At 39.3% G+C, this 20,402-nt stretch overlaps 1 protein-coding gene across 1 annotated transcript in view; it reads left to right on the plus strand.

Moving 5' to 3' along the window:
• The first annotated feature begins 4,398 nt into the window (after positions 1-4,398).
• The window catches only part of LOC128367947 (endonuclease V-like), a 47,891-nt gene continuing 31,887 nt past the window's right edge, over positions 4,399-20,402 (plus strand). Inside the window, exons 1-5 of the mRNA XM_053328657.1 lie at positions 4,399-4,522; positions 5,255-5,426; positions 7,735-7,869; positions 9,360-9,399; positions 10,747-10,859. Of these exons, the coding sequence (XP_053184632.1) occupies positions 4,479-4,522; positions 5,255-5,426; positions 7,735-7,869; positions 9,360-9,399; positions 10,747-10,859 (504 nt within the window). The 5' untranslated portion in view covers positions 4,399-4,478. The remainder of the gene's footprint in view (positions 4,523-5,254; positions 5,427-7,734; positions 7,870-9,359; positions 9,400-10,746; positions 10,860-20,402) is intronic.

Genomic DNA, 20,402 nt, shown 5'->3' on the forward strand with positions numbered 1-20,402 from the left:
GTGGGGAGGGAATGGGGGTGTAAACTCTTAACTAGACTTGGGTCGAATATCACTTACAAATAACGTGTTTTTCAAACCAGCCCGTAGTTTTTGGAGTTGAATGGAACTTAATGAATCACGACAATACAGACAGTGGTCCGCACAAGTTTCCAGTTTTATGAGCTGTCATTGTATCGTCACAAGTGGCACAAAAAAAAAACCAACCCCCACCCGTCTGTCTCACGAGGGCTTTATCACACCCCCAGAAAAAGCATTCGAATATTCTGACCCGGGTCTGACTCTTAGCGAAGTTAATCTGCTAGAAGCAATAACACGAGTTTCTACTGTGTGAAATATTTCTATTTATCATGAAGATGTTATGTGGAGGATCATGGGTGCTGCTGACTTGCAGATGACCTCTTTTTTTTGTTTGTTTGTCATAAATCATGTGTACAGACCAGCAGAGCGGGTAAACATCAACATTATCACTTTGCTTTTCGTCTCTATTGTTACATCCATTTCTGGAGAGAAAGAAAAATAACTCTCGTGGAATGATCCAGATTTGGTTTCCAGCATTTACACGACTGAGGCATCAAGTTGTCAAGGAGACGCCTTGTCACTGATTTGTGAATGTGCTACTGATTGGCTAAACCAATGAAATGCCTGAATTTTGAAAGGGTCATGATGTAAGCGGGCACTGCCATCAATGGATTTTTTTTGGAGAGTGATGTAGATTCAGTGTGCATTAGAGGGGATGAATGTTACTGTGTTGATGATGCTTATCATTCGACAGTGCGCCAGTAGAAAACATATTGATACTGTACATGTACTGTTGTTGGTTGGAGTTTAAGTGTTTCTGGAGACGAGTACTTGATGGAGTGAAGCAGTGTGGTGTGTTACTGCATGCTCACGTGGTGATCGGGTTTACTATTTAAAAAAGAAAGAAAGATAGCCATTTTAAGAGCCATGTGTCAATAAATACCATTTTAGCCTTTGTGAGCATCACTTAGAAGCGTACCTGCTCTTTGGAAGGTCACCACTGTATTAGATGAGCAGTTTGTGAATCGAATGAACATTTCTAAATGCAACGCATCCATGCAACAGTTTTTTCTTTTCTTTTTTCTTTTTTTTTTTTTTTTGATACAGTGTCTGTGGTTATTAAGCATTGATGATTTGTCCACATAGATCTTGCCTATGTGGAGGGTGTAATTGATCACCATTGCCAAGAGTCATCGGGTGCTGTTGCCATGGTTACCGAGTGCAGCTGAGATCAAAAAAAAAAAAAAACATTGATAGAGGCTTTTTACCTTACATGGGAATCAAAGTCCTTACAATACTGGCCCTGTCTCTCGTTTTTTGGATACATGAAAGAGGTTGGTTTTTTTTGGTTTTTTTTACTGTAAATGAAACGTCAAGGAGTCATTTGCGGTGTATAATATGTCCTTAACTGCAATAACATGAGATGCTTTACTGAGAAAAAGGACCTCATGAAAAATGAGGGCTATCATGTGTGATTGATGGTGTAAAAGAATGAATGTTAGAAATGGTGAGAGGAGGGGAAAAAACAAAGGATATGCCTGTAAACTGTGTAAAATCTCCTTCTGACTCTCCTGGCAGGTGTGTATCTCTACTCTGCCTCTTCTCACTTCTTCTTCTTCCTATTCTTCTTCTTCTCTAAAGCATGTCTAGAACTACAAAACTGACTTTCCTTCAACTGCTATTTCCTTCAGGACTTCATTTCATGGTCTTCTGATGAAACTTAAAGCAGACCTAACTTCTCTAATTTATCCTCTTGTCTCTCTTTCTACTCTTTGTCACTCGAACACTCCAGTTTTGCTGGGGTTTTTTTGCTTTCCAAACACTGATTGTGTGTATCTGAAAAGCAGAATGGACCTTTTTTAGATTTGTAAGACCTGCTCACCTTCTCGTCTAGAGCAGAAGCCGTGGGTGTTAAGCGTACTGAGATCAGATGTTTCTTTTTCATTTGAATCTTTGAATCGAGTGTTAGAGATACCACAGAACTTTTCACTGTCTGCTTCGTCTCCCGCCTCTCTAACTTTCAGCTCTTTCCGCACATAAACTTTCATAAAGATCTCATTGACGAATGAGGGCTATAAGCGTTTGTCTCGACTGTTCCACGCATTTGTCCGTCTCTCTCTTTCCTTTTCTGACATTGTTGCATATCTTCTCTTTATGTGTGAAAATTATGTAAAAAGTACTTGTTTGGATTAATCAGAATATGGCGCCTTTACTTTTTTTTTTGTGGAAAACATTAAACTTGAATTATGAGAAAATATTTACACTTGTCACAATCATTTTGTTTATGTGATGAATAAAGGTAGCTTCCAAAACAACCATGTTTCCCCTGAATTCATGAGCTAAAATGCTTATTTATCTCCTATAACATAGAAGCACTGGGCCTTTGGTTGTGTTCACTTTTTACTGGCCTTTTTAATTAATGAGAAACATAAAAAATGAGTCATGTTTGCTGCATGACTGACTTCAGTAATGATCAGAGAAGATGATCCGTCCCCACTGACCTGAATCATATTAATGAAAATGATTTTTGGAGCTGAATTAACATCTCAGGTGCTGGTTATTCTACTATGGGTTAGTTTGGTTCGTGGATAGAAGAAGACAGTCCTGTTGATGTGCTGATCAAAGGAAAATTAACACCTGGATGCTTTACTGTCAAACTTGAGACATCGTACAGCTGTCAAGAGATTATGTTAACACAAGTGTGAGTTTTTGGGGGACAGACTCAAACTTTTAAAGCTGCTGTCAAAATGAAATGTGCTTGGCCAAGAGTATGGAAGCTTTTTTTTAACATCTCATTACATTGTTCACCACTGATTAATACTCAATAACTCACAATAACATGTCATGAATATTGACAGCAAATAAATGTTATATTCATGTCTAAAAGTTATTGTTTTGGGTGAAATCATGTGTACATATACACTCCAGAGGCAAATAGGCTGCAACAAGTTGGTTTTGGTGAGCATGAGTTGCTGTAAGGCACCTTTACATCTAGTGTTAGTGTAGGAAAATGCACCTGTGAAAGGAACTGAAACTGTGACTCATGTTTTGATCTAATACACTGTCACTCTAAATTAAGCATCATGCAAACAGTGTGTGGAGAAGTGCAGATTCATTGTAATCAATACGCATTGCAGAACATGTAAAAACTGTTATGGATTTTCTCCATTGCACTGGACTTTACAAAACGACTTAACTCAAGAAAACATCAGCACATCTACAGTGCTTCAAGCCAGCTTACAACCAAAAAGAACATCATCTGCTTCTTGTCAGTATCACCATTAAGAACAAACTCATGCCATTCAGTCACCACCGTGCCAGCTGGTAAATGTAGCAGCTAAATTATAAGACTGTTGTCATTAAGCACAACACCAACCATTATAAACAGATGGTTCACCCATCATAAAATGAATATTGAGGTAAAATACCAGTCATTAAATAAGAAAATAACCTCCACACAAATCAAAAACAACTCCAAACAGGAGAGTTTGCTTGTTGTAATCATCGCACGTGTTTATACTGACTATTAAAGGATCCCTTCAAATGTCGAAGTGAAGTTTATATGAGGCTTCAGCTGTCTGGTCAAGTGAATATCTGCCACATTTACAGTCTTTTTAGCATCAAATTCCCTTTTTGTTTTTCCCTGTTGAGCTGTAGCTTTGGCACTAAAAAGATTAAAGATAAAGATATCTAATTGATTTGAGTCATTTGGACAGCTGAAGCTTCATATTAGCTTCAGATCAACTTTTTAATACATTTTTACACAGGACTGTACTGTGGATTTTGTCCTCCATCGCTTGCATCGCAAGTACATTAGGAAGTGATATTCTAATGGTCAGTATGAACAAGAGGAATAGTTACAACAAGAAAAAGCCAATTTCAATGTTCCTTTGGGCACCTGACTGTTGTTTTAAGACAGACTTAAAATTTTGAACCTGTCCATTAAACTGAACAACAGAAGTAAGACACATGGTAACAGTTTCTCCAGGTTGCACCAATATACTGCATAACTGTAACACTGTAATTATATTTAATAATGTGAGGAAAACATATTTTGGTGTTCAATTAGGCACCTGACTAATTATTTTAAGACCGACTTGGAAAAACTTTGAACCTATCCTTTAAAAGCAAAAATGTACAATGCGTCGACTTCCTACGGGTCATTGTTATTGCCTGTTTGCATAATTGTCTAATTATTGTAATTTGAGGGGATAATGATCACATTTACATCGAGCTGTATAATGATGCTTCTTTTTAACTTTTTGTGATTCACCTTCATGGCCACTAGATGGCAGCATTAACCCACATACCGCCCAGATACCGCCGCACTGAGCTCACACAGCTCCGCCCTCATGCTGACATCAGGACACGGAAGTAAACAGCCCAACTAATATCTTCCATGGTGTTCACGTTACTCGTGTTTGGAACCGGAACCCGTCCTTCCCGCCGGGCTGACACAGATGTCTGCTTCTCCTGAAGAAGGTTTGGTCCAGCAATGGACAAGGTTAGACTGCTCTTCTTGCATTAAATACACCTTGTAACTATCCAGCACGCTGTCTTCAAGCACTTCATATCACTGCAACTCAGTCCAACATTTGAGGCTCCTGTTATCATGTGCTAGCCTGAAGTATGAGCTTGGTAAAAACAAATAAACAAACAAACAAATAAGTACTGTACAGTGTAGACTGTTAGAACTATGTGCCAGCAGCTCTGGACCTGTGCCACCACTGATTTGTCAGTTTGTTATGAAAAGGCAATATCACCATGATGCAATATTATGTCCTATAATAACTTATTCCATTATTGGCAAAAAGTTATTACAAGATAACATAAAATATCCCTTTATTTATCCCACAGTGGGGAAATTCACATTATAGCAGCAGCAAGTGGACAGTAAAAAGAAAAATAGAAGAGCGTCAATAGACAGAATAAAGAGCAATAAATAATAAGTAAGTACACAAACAATAAAACAGACAACAATAGTAGTAAAAAAATCTACATTAAGCATGTTTTAATAGATCATCATTTCTTTATTGATTTTTTCATTACTAATATAGGCAAATCTTCAGCAGTACCAGAAAACATAAGTAACCTAGATGTAGTTGCCATCTAGCTTGAGCCCCTGTAATAAAAGAGTCACTGTGAGAGTGATGGAAGTCTCCAGTCTTGTGTGTATTTTGGCACACGTGTGAGCATTTGTTGCACTTGTGGACTCAGTAATGTGTTCTCTGTGCAGTGAGCAGGCCCGTCTGAGACAGCAGCTGGTGGAGGAGGATACAGAGGACTGGCAGAAGAACCTGGGGTTCTCAGGCCTGGAGAGAGTGGGTGGAGTGGACCTCTCCTTCATCAAAGGGGATGATGTCAATGCCTGCGCCCAGCTCGTGGTACTCAGCTACCCTGACCTGGAGGTGAGCTGAAAAAAAACCCACTGTGGTTGTAATATTATGAGAGAGAAATGCCAAATGCACTGTCACGATAAATTATTTAACCAACACAAATATCACTCAGAGTTTGTTCAGACCCTGTGTCAAACAAAAACGGTCAAGCTCAAAGGGACATTTAAATATGATTGATTCACAAACTATCTTGTAATCACTTATAGGAGAAATATACAACAGTGACACCAAGTGTTTAAAATGGGTACTGCATGCCAAAATCAAAATATTAGAGACAATTGTTTCCCCTATCTCCTCCTCCCTAGAGTCAAAGCTCACACAGTGAAATCTATCTCAGTTGATTCAGTGTGCTTACTTGCTGCCATGGCTGCAGCATGCTGTGTTTGCAGCCCAATATTTTATATCTGGCATCCTGGGGTGTTGAAGTGGGCACCCTGAAGAAAATACGTGAAATGACTACGACCTATTAACACCACACTATGTGTTAAAAATACGTGACAGCACCATGGTTGGTTGAATGGGCAGTGAGCAGAATCACATAGGCTGAAGCAAAAACAAATGTCAAAGGAGAACATAGGCTACTGAATGCTGTATTATAGTGATAGCAGTCAGTATTTTAACTTAGCATGTTACTTTAAGCTTTGTTAATTTATCATGTCCATTTTATGAGTTCTCATAGTAAATATATTACATGTTGGTCCTTTAACCCAAGTGTGTCGAATTTAATGTTCCTTACTAGAAAACCCCATTATTTTTCAAGTCAACCTAAGCACTGAAAGCAGACTTCCATAGAAAGTAATGTTAATACACAGGAGAGCTGTGCTGTAATATACAGTACAATACAACTCAAGGTCGGGTCTGTTAAATGAGCAACCTTGACAGTCCCAGTTTTAATTCCATCTACTTTTTGTGAAGCTTTTCTCAAGCATTGTACCTTCCTGCTATTTATCTGTGCATTAACATGGGCTGCTGGCTCCGTCTTATTATATAAGCCGTTATAATTAATGACATTTGTCACAGTACGTTGTTGATACATGGACCCAACGAGGCTAATGAAATGTTGTTCAGAAATGCTGTCCAATAATGTGATTATGTTCCTTGCTTGCTTTCAATTTACTCTAACATTGCTACCTAAGGCCATTGGTGACACAAAGTAATACTGCTAATATGATGCAGAGAAAAAAGGCCAAGGATTTGTATTTTTATTGCACAATACAATGCATTTAAAAAGGAAACTTATCACACTATTGAAACTGTTACTGTAAAGAAATTAACATCAAATGCAACCCTTGATTGTTGAAGTTCTTGACAGTTATAAATGCTCAGATTTTTTTTTCAAGGCCTGTAGCACCTTTTACAAATGACTAATGATGAAAATCAATACAAAGTTTCAACCACAGTAAGTAGCCTACTTTAAAAACTCTCTACTTTCCCACAAAACAGAGAGGTGTTTTATGAAGGACACCGCAGTGTATGACAGTGACATGGGTATTGGCGTTTCTGATAGAGGATGTATTCAGAGAAGCTCCCTGTATGGAAGCTGCAGACTCACCTTTGAGCAGAAGCAAAAGCTTTTGTGTGCTACTTTTGTAGCCACTCCTGTAATTCTTGATCAAGGTGTTTTAATGTTACAACGTCTGAGACTTTGGCTCGTCCTCTCACTGTGAGCAGGAGAAGATTTTCAAATTGATAAAAGAGTTGCGTCAATGCTTGTGGCCTCCTGAATCCTCCTGATACTGATAGACAATGAAAATGGAACTAATATTTGGAACCCAGTACAACAAAAACCTCAGACCAGTTAAACTGTCCAAACTTAGTTAAAACTGTATTAAACTTGTAAGATAATAACTTTGAAACATGTAATTTTTCATAACTGTGCCAACATCTGACAAAAGGCATGTCAGTTAAGTAACATCTGATATACAATGTATTCCAAATGGTCTTCAATACACTAATAACCTGGCATAGATTATGTTTGAAATATTTTGAGTCATTAGCTGACAAATTCACAAACACACCACACGGAAAATGTGAATAGTGTTTCCAATGTAGTACTTTACCTACAATAAATACCCAACCGTAGTTGAATGTCTTTGACTTCATCCCTCATCTAATAGAATCCAACTGAATACCCATTAATCATCTTTTTTTGTACTTATGTCATGTGTGAATCATGCCAATATGTTATTCAAGTACAATGTAGCAGGACAGGCAGGTGAGTAGATACAACCTTTTCAATCACTAGAGAGCCAACTTGCTGCCCAGAAAGAAGGTGATATAATATACTGACCTATGTTTCTGTCACTTCTTCTCTTCCCAGCTGCTGTATGAGAACAGTCAGATGGTGACATTGACAGCCCCCTATGTCGCCGGCTTTCTTGCCTTCAGAGAGACCCCCTTCCTCATCGAGGCTCTGCAGCAGCTAGAGAGAGACAAGCCCGAACTTCTGCCCCAGGTCAGCTTCTGTACACACATTGATGGATCATATTCATTGCTTCATAAAAAATATGTGTTCAGTTTGTTTAAGGTTTTTCTTTTCATTATTGCCAGTATGGATCCAGGACCAAACCTATGCTTACTGTACTGGGCAGAAGGATAAACTGCTACAGTGCATAACGCCCCCTAATTTCAGAAGTATCTGTCACATTTCTTTGTGTATTGGGTTAAACAAACAAGAGCTTTCCACTTTGGACATATCCTTTCTGAATGTTATAGAGACACATATTTTAGGGGGCATTTGACAGTGTTTGAGAAACAGGAAATACTTTGGACAAAACCAGGCTAGCTGTTTTCCCCTGCCTCAAGTCTGTATACTAAGCTAAACTAAGGTATTTCCCAAAAATGATGAGCAACTCAGGGTGGCAGACGAGAGAAGTTGCTAACTTGTGTATATCAAGATGGTTTTTCCTTGATAAATGTTGGTCATTGTCAGTCTCAGCTCTACATTTTAAGACCTTGTTCAACTTCTACCAGTCTAGTAGTTGCTCGCATAAAAATGTGTACAACTTCCTGACATTATTGGGCTACTTTCAATTGTGTAAATCTTACACAGTCCTATTGCACATTAAGACACAGTGAATGAATTGCAGCTCTGACAAAGCTCTTCTTTTTCCCCTCCAAAAGTTGCCTCTCACACATTGTCACCCACTCCCTTCTGTTTGTCACAGCCCACACGTCTCCCTCCCACACTCGCGCCTACTCTTCCGAACTGTCACCACACGTGCACACAATGCATGCACAGCCTCGCCCAGCATGCACACAGTCACGCACGCCCGGATTTACCTCCGCTGACATTTAGCCCGGGACACATGCAGTCACTGCTCTCTTTATCTGCAACCTTTGAAGAGAATTTTCCAGTTGACTTATGAGTCACTGCAGAAATACGTGTGTGAAGTCACCTTTGGCTTGAAGAAATCATCGGTGTGTGCTGGAAGTTGGAAGTGTCAGAATATCAGTTCAAGAATCTCGTCTCCTGCTAACTTTAACTTTTGAAGCTCGGGATGAAGACGCTGTGCTGTGTCACACTCTGCACTTTCATTGTAACAGACAGTAAGTGCAGTTTCTGCCCATAGACTGTACACAAGTGGAAAAAAAACACTTTGATTGTCATTACAGGAATATCTCAGGTGGAGGTAATGTCATTAACACAGGTTTAGTTCATCTGAAGCGTCTAAGTAGCGATGATTATCACAATTAATCGTCCTGTGCTTTTTCCTGCTATATCTCTAAATGTCTGCTGTCAGAAAGGTTTATTAGTCTGGAAACAAGTTAATGTGAAAAAATGCTGGACAGTGAGCAACAGCTCAGAACTTGATTAATGTCCCAGTAAAGATGAAGAAATACACATTTTACCTGCTATTTATGATATTCATATTTAATGTGCCTGACTATGATTTTATTTTTGTCATGGATTCATTTCACATGTGTTGTGTGCCCTCTCAACAGGTGGTGTTTGTGGATGGAAATGGCCTCTTTCACTACAGAGGTAAGACAAAATGCCTGACAATAAACTGAACCTTTTTCACAGCAGATCATGGCAAGAATAATGGTTAATAACTGAGATAATGAGCAGCTTTGTTATTGTGCGTGCTGGCAGTGACTTACTGGCATATTTAATGGAACTGAGTCATCATTGACTAAATTCAAGTCAACATGTCTGCAATGTGTAAAAATATATTGCAGTCATTTTTATGGCAGCAGTTGGGTTCACATTGTGTTAACAATGCGTAATTCTCCAGGAGTGAACAGCTCAGCATTTTGGGTAATACACTTATTTGCTTTCTTCCATAGAGTGAGATTCAAATTCAAGTGAACCTCTCAAAATGCCTTACAACACACATCAACATTCATCCATTCACACACACATTAATACACTGATGACAGAGGTGATGCCATACAAGGTGCCAACCTGCTCATCAGAATTTATTCACACTTAAATACTGTTGACAAAACCATTGGGAGCAATTTGGGGTTCAGTATCTTGCCCAAGGACTTGTGGACTGGAGGATCCTGGGATCAAACCGCCCATCTTCCAATTTGTATACAACCTGTTCTACATAGTGTCCCATGTATGTAATGTGCATGTCTGTGCATTAAGTTCACAGGATATGTTTAACCTAGCTTAGCATAAACACGCCCTAAGTCCCTCCAAAACCACAGTTGTTTTTAGGTTTCTGATAAATATATAAGGTGTAATGATTTAAAGGTGTTTTTCCAGCCTCTATGCTAAGCAGGTCCTGACTCAGCCTTCAGCTTTCCAGATATGGCTGTGAATATGATATTTTTTCCTCTTATTAACAAATCCCATGAAAAGACCAAAAACAAAATAACTTGATACAGTCATAATATATTTTGTTTGTATATCTAAAGCCTGACATAGTAAATTCCCTTGTGCCATAGACATTCATTGTCTAAAAACACAGAAATAGAATGACATCTTCCCTCATTACCATTAACATGGGCACTCATGTTTATTTTTGTGTTTATTTTTCGTATACAAAAGAAATATTCACTAGTGTAATAATCTCCAACATAGACACTACTTACTTCTGTTAGAGTAATCTTTGCTCAAAACTACAATGCCCAGTTGTATTTATAATAAGTGTAACTGAATTCTTAAGTAGAAACAAGACTGGGCAGGGAGGTCAGAACTATTATGAAATGACTCAGTGGTGGATTTGATCTCCAGTGGGATTTATGTCATTAATAAAGCAAATGAATATATTTCTCAAAATGTTGAATTATTCCTTAAAGAAAGTATATAAAATAGAGACTTGGAGGAACACTTGTTAAGACGTAAAGGTGCACCACTGTCACTGTTTGACCCATGCAGAGTTCGGCCTGGCGTGTCACCTGGGAGTGCTGTCAGGACTGCCCTGTGTGGGTGTAGCCAAAAACCTGCTACAGGTGCAGGGTGTGTACAAGAGTGAAGAGCATCAGTCACAGGTGAGGCACTTCAATTTAAGACCTTTTTTTTAAAAACCAATTTGAAGTCACAGTTTTATCCACCATTGACAAAGATGAACATCTGTTTTCTTTTCTTCTGTGTTGGAGAGGTTTGTCGTTCGGTGACTCAGCTTACACATCATATCAGTGTAAAAAAGATGTTGAAAAGCTGATGTGCTACTTAATATTTTGTGTTGCTTCTACTTGTGTACAAATGTTGCTTCTGTAAAAGAGCTGCCAGCCTTGACAAGAGTCAATGGATGAATTATTTAAGTTAAGTTTTCAAAGTGTGAATTTTTTTTGCCCCCTCTTGTTTTTATTGCACTCTGCATTCTAAAAACCAAAAAAAGAGCAAAGAAATGTCAGAGAGGGACAAAGCAATGGACAGAATCCTCAATTACTTCTCAGTGTGCACCTGTGTGTACGAGTGGACTCCGTTTGGACGTACGTGTCAATGTGTGCGTGTCGGTGGGCAAGTGCTGTTTTGACAGTGTGACTTTTATTGCAAGCCAAGGCCTCCTTGTGTAGCTAATGCTAATGTGACTCTCTGAATACAAATCATGCTGGAACAAATATTTATGTATACCTGCGGGAAAGCAAAATTTGGATTTCATTAATATGCAAATGTTCACTTTGTTTCAGTCTGGTGCCTCAGTGACCTGTTGAGGAGAGAACAACAAATTCAAGTTAAATCTGCCTGATGAGCAGGTGTCTGCCTGCTGTCTAAAATAGGAACATAATATTGAATTAATATCTTAATCTAATATAGGCTAGTAATATGAAGTTAATATGTCTTATTTAGAAGGAGAGCTACTGATGTCTGGAGCTTTGAGTTTCTGTAATGTAGTCAGATTATAAAAACCTCTTCATTTACTAAAATGTGTAAAGATAACCCCATTATTAACACTGAAGTGATTTCAGATGAGACTGCAGATAAGAAAGCTAAGATTCTCAGATAACTCGCATCACAAACTAACACTCTTTTAAAGTTTATGTGATATCTGATGCAACTGGATTATATTTCCACCTGTGCCTCTGCTCTACACGTCAATATTTAGACTGCCTTACCGTCCATTTCTGATGAGTATTTCAATGATATTTTCCTGATAAGATTTGTACATTCCCGTCATGTGGATTGTAGATGTGTGTTTTCTTATTTTATTTTTATTTTGTTCAAGTTATTCGATAGGGACAATGCAAGTTAACATAGTATCACTTTCACTTGTTACAAACAAGTTGATGTTCTGAATACAGAGTTTATAACTATTGATAGTTTCCAGCTGCAGTCCCTAGTAGGTCTGTCGGAGTAATTACATTATCAACGTATCGTACAATAACATAATTATCAACATCATCATGTCTATACATCGACTTATCCTATCATACATGGACATGACCTTGATCATTCTTTTCCCTCAATATTGCCACACTTCACATTAGCAGCTAAGAGGCTATTCATGTCACATTGGCTAAGCAAGAAGTTGCCTCCATTCCTCACTGTGCACCGCTTATATGGAATTAAAGGTAAATAACTGTCCTGGCCCATAATGGCAGTCTGTGTTTTTACAGAAGCATAGCACCCGTTCTCTAATCCCACCCCCGCCCCCCTTGCACAATGCTATTTTATTATCATTACATCAGTGGTATAATATGATCTTCAAATCACAATAATATTGTTTATCGTGATTATTTCGGAGACAATATATCATCTAACAAAAGTAGTTATTGTGACAGGCCTAGTCCCTAGTTAGGCTTTTGGTAACAGAAAGGGGGGAAAATCAAGTTATATGAGTGAGATACAATTTAGAACATAAAATCATTTAAAGTCTTGCCATATTAAAAATGCACACAGCTTCAGCCAGCCTTTAACGCTTTTATTAAACACCTTTGCATCTTGAGTTATATTTTATTTTGGTTGGTAGTGTGTCTCACATTTGAGAGCGTGTTTTGGAAAAAGCTGACACACCACGTTGTCATCTGTTCAGGAGATGCACTGAAACGCTTTGAAACGCAACATTCAATATGTTTGGGTGCACAACCTGAAGCAAACTGACAAACCCCTCACAGAAAAGGGGCTTGAACCCTCTTCTTTCTTTCTTTAATTTCCACTCTCAAGTGACAGTGATAATAATTGCGCTCAAGTGCTTCCCCTGAGGAAAATACCATTATGCAAATCTGTCATAGATGGTGTGGATCTGTACCAGAGCAGTGACTGGCTGTCTCCGGTAACGCTGATGACAAGTGCTTCTCAAAAAAATTCCAAGAGAGCCGACGAGGACGGCTTCAGCAATCATCCGATCCGTTGCTAACTCCATTAGCAGGCAGTACACTCCCTGCTTATAACCCCAGCAGTCTTCATGTAGTTGTGTAACATGCTAATATAATTCTCTGTTGGGAGTATATCCATCTCCCTCAATTAGTGTGGCGTCAGAAAATGTTGGTTCGTCTCTGCCGTTGGGGGGAGGAATCTGATCTCTTTGTTTACATAGAATATACGGTCACCTCTGAGGTTGCAATCACACATATCTACTGTTTCAATCTCAGTGCCAAAAATTGTATTGGCTCGGTCGTGTTCATGTTTAGGTATCAGGTAGCGTCAGCGTTATACACCCATGCTCAGGCTTTTAGCTTTGTATCAGTTTCTGTGCATGAAATGTTATAACTCCCTTTCTCATCCTGATGTAATTGTCACTCTCCGGGGCGCCTTCTAATTTGTCTACAGGCATGCACAGAATTGCAACACTTCGAGTCAACACCAGCTCTGGCGTTTGATGGCTTGGTGGGAAATTAGCTTTGAAGTAATCCATGAAACACAAGCCATATCAGGCTTTCTACCAAATTTCAGAAATAAGATTAGCCATTACACACCGCCGCGTACCACTGACAAGCGATACGCTGCCATACTCAATTAGATGTCAGTAAAAGTTTCCAAAACCATTTTTTAGCGACACTGAGACTTTTTAAAAACCAGTATGCAGGCTGAGGAAGTGTCTCTGAAGGTTACAGGCAGAACTTTTTCTCAGGTGCAGTAATGTTGTGAGCCTTGAGTGTAAAGGTGTGTGTCTGTGTGTCATTATTAGATTCAGGTACACAGTTCTTTGAAGGAATTCATGTGAAAATGTAACACTATGGAGCAAAAGTGATGCTTTTATGTACAAATGAACACTTGTGGTAGAATGACATTGGGGTTAAATCTATGCTGAGTTCTTTGTGGTTATTTCAACTCATATTCAGCCTTCAAGGTGCCTCTTAAAGGAATAGTTGAACATTTTGATAAATAGACATTTTCTTTTCTTTATAAGAGGCAGATTCATGTCTGTACATTAAAAGAGCACTCCACAGACTTACGTATAGCCAGATCTACCATACAGGCAATCTGGGCCCAGTGCCCAGGGGCCCTTGAGCGGAAAGGGGCCCTCAGTGATGATTGAGATTTTTTTTTTGTTGGGCTCCACACAAATAAAACACAAAGCTTGACCCAATCTCTTGATGTTGATAATTATGGTGACTAGGGCTGGGTATCGTTAAAAAAATGATGATACCAGTACCAGTACATCTTGGCCGCTGAACTGTTATACACGCTAACTCAAATTCACTGCGTCTTCACCACCACAGACAGGTTGTAGCTGCTGTGGCAGTGGGCAAATCACATGTTGCATTAAATTGAAGAACACTTGTGTTGATTGGCTGTGAGCAAGTCCATACAAATAGTCATAATTTTTAGCTCTGGGTACAAAAAAGCTTGATTGCAGGTATCGTTTGATGGGAGATGTTTCATTACTACTTATTTCGGTTGATACCACTGTTGGAAAGTATGTCCTATGTCCAAAACCATTGAGTTACAAGGTTTCCACTCGACAGCAGTGTTATTCAATTGGTATAAAATAAAAGTTGTTTGGGGGACGTGAGCCTCAGTGAACAGGGGCCCCTGGAGGTACTAATGCAGCCTTGTATTTACCATTGCATTCCTGTCACATTGTCAGACTCACAATGTCTCAATCTTTAAAAGTGTTCCATGCAATCGTCTTTCTTTAGGGATACCACTCCAATTAAAATGAATATTAAACACTTGTAAATTATATGGGGCACCACTCATCACTTTGAAGAGTAAAATGAAATGAATCAGTCTCATAGCTCCAAGTCATAAATAGGTCTGTGCATAAACTCTGGCAGGTGGTTTTTCCTGCTGTTTCCGTGGTGATGAAGGGGTGATTATGAGCCAAACTTCTGAGCAGGGCGAAGCAGACTTTGTGATTCTCAGGTGACAGCCAGATGAGAACAGCTGCAGTAGGTTCAGTGAAGCACTTTGGTTCACTGCTTCTCAGGAGGAAGAATTCAGGCTCAGACTTAGTAGACGCAGCAGGGGTGTGTGTTCTGGTATTGTTGCGTTCAGTGGCAGACTGCAGAGTTTGGATGCTGCAGCTCTAACTAACTAACTAAAATAGTCCTTGGAAAAGACTTAAAAGTTTAACTACAGGATAAAAATGGAAGATAACAAAAATAATATGTATTCAAATGGTAAACAATGTGCAAGGACTAATAGTACCGGGCTTGTTGCTTTTAGACGTCTTTCAGTCTCTTTTCTGGAGCTCTTTTGAGTGAATACCTCGATTACTAATTCATTTCTTTGTGTGAGGAGAAAACTGACCTTCAGATAAAAGGGAGATCATTTTATTCCTGTTTACTATGTGAAAATAACATGCTTGCTAATTGGATACTCCCTCATTTCTGTTGTTGATGCCAATGTCATGAAAAGCAGCGAGAAAAGACTGAGAAATTGGAATGAAAATAAATGAAATAAAATACAGTAATAAAATAAAATCAATGATTCATACTTCAACTTCATATCCTAACCTGTAATTAAATATATTAAGAAAGCATTATTGAACCATAAATAACACATTTGCACTGGTCAATATCAAATAAATCGAATGCAGTACTATAGAGCAGAGGTCATTAATAGGTGGACCGTGGTCCAGATCTGGACCACGGGCCGTCCTATTTGGACCCAGACCTGTAACTTATGGAATATTGAGGATTGTTAAATTTTGTCCAAGTGTTTTTATTTTAATTGGAACAGGTTCTCCAGCCAATCTTCTCTCATGGCACTAATCAACCAATCAAATCCGTGCATTCAGACATGCGGAGAGACTCGACTGTCAGTGAGATACACACGGAAAAAAGAGGAAAGACGTCTTGTTATAAAGTTATTAGATGTGAAATTAAGTTTATGAGTAAGTTTAAGTTAAGCTTAAAAGCAAAAAAGGATTCTTTTTTATTTTTCTAAACCCAAGCACTTTATTTAAGAAGCACAATCAAAAGCTTTCTATAATACACTTTATTTCAAAATGCCATCTGTATTTGATATAAGAAACGAAAATTGATTTATCTTTTTTAATCTTATTTTATTAATTTGATTATTTATTTGAATCCCACAAGTTCAGTGTAAATACTAATGCATGTTTCCATATTATAGAATTATACTATATTTTTATGAATACAGAATGTGTCCAAATCCTGTCCAAAACACATGGTGTGACAAGCAGGATTACTGCCTTTTCATTTCTTGCTCTCAGTCTTTTTTTTAGAACTTCATTTTCTTTGAAAGTTTGCTTTAAAAAGAATTCAAGTCCCTCCCACATCAGGGTGTCTCTACACTGTAGCTGGGATACTGTAGCTGTAGGGTTGGGCGATGACCAGGAAATGGCCGATCGATGACGTTGAAAGCAAAACATCGTGATGGCGGGGGGTTTCCTAGTCATGAAATATAACGATTATAAATTATTTAAGATGATACACGTTGTTGTCTGACTCGTTCATAGGAGAGAACGGGAGAGTTCGCTCAGTAGGTAAGTTTTAAGTTTTCCAATACAAGATGTACAATGACAGGTGCGAACGAGGTAGATTACTCCAGTAAAAGTAAGACTTAGTTTAATGACTTAGAAGTCGCCAAATGACTTACTTTAACGAATTTCGTTAGTTTATATAATGCAGATTTGGGGTTGTATGCAATCGTTGATGGACAATGCCATCGTCCATCGGACCAACCCTATACAGCTGCTCCTGTTGCTGATGTCAGCGGGAAGCGACGCCACGCTATCTCGCATCCCATTGATCAATCTCCCCTCTGTGACATCATAGAGCGGCGCTGCGCCTGGAAGAAGATGATAATGGGCGCTCTAAGCAGCTTGCAACACTTGACAGTCAAAGCCATGTTCTATGATTTAACTATTCAAGCAGCTTCTTCCTGCATAAACACAGTAGAGTTTACTTCCTACTGCATCTGTGTTCTAACAACATCCTACTTTTCCTGCCACGGGAATACACACACAAACACAATGTACATGCAAAACGTCAGAGACAGACAGGGACAATGCACTCACACACACACACACACACACACACACACAGACAGACACACAGACATGATAATGTGCTTGTATGAAAACTTAAATAGGATAAATCTACAGCAACATAGACAGTTACATACACAAGAAGTAGCCAGGTTACAACAGTATGACCCCTGCATGCATATTAGAACATGGATCATGGAAGTGAGTATGGATCACTACGGCTACTACACAAAACATGCCATGGCAGTTGAGGCGAAGGAAATGACCTATGGCTGTTAAAGTAATGACTGGTGAGGGCAGTCGGTGGTAGGCTACGCACAAGAATAGTAAAACCAAGCTACCTGTAGCTACTAAACTAATAACATACTTCAAACTATAATACTGGTGGTTTTGCGTGTTGTAGCCTATGGAAGGTAGTGTCACTCTGGTGGCAGTGTGTTGCTGCAGGAGCAACCTCGAACCTCAAACCCTGTGGTGCTTTTTTCGAAATAAGGTTTTGTCACCACAACACACTGTGTATTGTGCATTGTGTAAAGTTTAGCACATGAAAAAACATGTTTTTAAGGCAAGACAAGGCAGATTGGTTTCACGTCATACTGTGAAACCATTAGCAGGAATGTGAAGCATCAGTGTACATGTGTTTCTATATGCACAGGATATAAATGAAATGATGCCCAACCATGGATTTATAAAGAGAACTGTATACAGCGTTGGATAGGTGAGAGGAGCAAGAGGAAGGAGGAGGAGGAGGAGGAGGAGGAAGGTTGGTTTTCATACATAGTTAGATATAAGAGGCCTGAGTCGCTGGAGGACTGTAGGTCTCTCTACCTCTCTTGGATCTGTAGTACAGCACAAACAGCAAGGCCAGCACCGCCAACACCAGCAGACAGATCCCCCCCAATCAACGCTTTCTTCCACAATGCCATGCGAACTATGGAGAGAGAAACACACACAGAGAAGAGAGAGTCAGTAACAAACAAAAACACAAGGAGGAAGTAGGAGAATGAGTAAAACAGGACAGGATGACAAAGGTTGCTTTAGAGGAGAAAGGTGAGGCAGCAGAGCGAAAAACAGGGTCGAAAAACAATGACACAAAGGTCGAGGTTACTAAACAACAACATGTATGCTTAATATACACTGATTAAACCTCTAAAATCTGAAGAACTGGTACCACAAAACAATCTCTATAGTTCATGAACTCCTGTGTAACTGCACTGAGTATCTGCTGATACGATATGAAGTCAGAGATACAGTTCTGACTTATTTTCTTTGGCAGCAATACAGAGATATTCCCTTCTCAATGATTTAAGTGAGCCTCAAAGTTGTATCAGAGAATGCTAAAGTCAGAGGTGGGAGCTCACAGCTGTCAATGTTCGCATTAGCCTCTGGAAGACGCTGCTATGACTTACTCAAAGGCTCCAGATACCTTCATTAGTAACATGTAAGAGCTCCTTTACTTCCAGCCTTCAGAGATAAATCAATATCCCAGGTGTTTAGAAACTTGATCACTTCAGTGTCCCTGATCTTTAATATTGGCTATAAAAGGGTTAGAGTTAGGGTTAGTCTATATGCTAGGACTTTGAAGAAGTGGTGCAAATTGAGTAAAGATGAGTTCATTTGGGTTGAGTCTAGTAGTTGATTGTATTTCATAAAGAGATATAAGAAAGGGTTCTGGTGGAAAATACCAGGAAGAACTGGACTTCCTGCTATGTTCTGAGATCAGTGTGAGTCTGAGCTGAGACACACACACACACACACAGTCAATGCTAGGAGGAAAAGCATTGTTATGCTGACTCATTGTGGGTTGAAAAGTTTGTTGATTCTGTGATGACACTCTAGGTCATGTATAATCTGGTGTAATTGTGACCACACCCTGCTGTGATCTGCTCCACAGGGTTAGTCATCTCTTGATTCTCACCAATTGCGCCCCTGGACCTAAACTATGTTCCTCTACTTTTTGTTTAAAGGTATTTTTCGTCTCTTTTGATAAGGATGGTAGATATAGATAGATCAGATCAGAGATCACAGAACTGTTGGGATTACTACAAAATGTACAGTCTCACCCTCTATGGTGACCGGCTTACTGCTGACAACAATGTTGGCAGGGTTGATGGCTTCACAGAAGTACATGCCGCTGTGATGTTTGGTCAAATCTTTGACCTGGAAGTTTGTGTTATTGGAGTTGGTTGTGTTGGTGTGCAGTGGATTTTCCTTCCCAACACGGTACCACTTGAAGGTGACAGGTGGTGTGCCTTGGACACCACATATCAAGTAAAGATGATCTCCTTCATAGATTTCTCCCAAGGTGGGGACGACGGTCAGAGTCGGGTGTGAAAGAGGCACTGGGAGAAAAAAAAACAGCAAACATATTTAGAAACAACTTCATTTGCATGAATTAAATGATTGAAGGGTGTTAAGTAGTGTTGTTCAGGGTTGTTGTTAGTGTTAAAAACTACATGCAGCAACCTGTTGACTGATTTGAATATATTGTCCAGTGTTGATGAAGCAAATCAAAAACATACTAAACAGATTTGAATATTTACCTATGACAGTAGCTTCAAGTCTTCTACTGAGCGGAGGTTGTTGTTGCTTGTGACCATTATATGCCTGGCATATGTACTTGCTTATGTCATCAGTGCGATTGATGGTGGCTGTGAAGCGTGCTTCTTCAGAGGGCTGCTTGATGGTGATCATGCCCAGTGGATCGTAGCCATATATCAGGGTGTAGTTTATCGGCAGGGTGCCAATGCTTGAGTTACAGAGGATCTCAAAGGGCCGTCCGAGGATCACCCTGCCAAGCACCGTGATCTTTGGAGTGGAGACAAGAACTGAAGAGGAGAAAGGGAAAAACAAAGTGGGGGCTTATCCTATGAATCAATAACTTCAACCCTTTTCATGCATGGAATATGTAACCTAACCTGAATGATTTCTGTCACTCAGACATCGTGAAAACCCTCCTCACAACTTCATCCTGCTATCATTACAGAAAAAGCCACAACACTTCCATGTTATTTAGCACCTTGTGCGTTAGCGGGATCAAATTCATTTTATCATTTAACATTAGGCAGCCAATTTTACTTTTTAATGTCCGCATCTTCATAGCATGATAGGACAGTAAGTTGGGACCAGCGTTAACAGATTTTTTGGGCTATTTGGGGCAGAGGAAGCTGTGAACACAAGTTGATATGGA

The sequence above is a fragment of the Scomber japonicus genome, chromosome 2, assembly GCF_027409825.1.
Source record: "Scomber japonicus isolate fScoJap1 chromosome 2, fScoJap1.pri, whole genome shotgun sequence".
Lineage (NCBI taxonomy): Eukaryota > Metazoa > Chordata > Actinopteri > Scombriformes > Scombridae > Scomber > Scomber japonicus.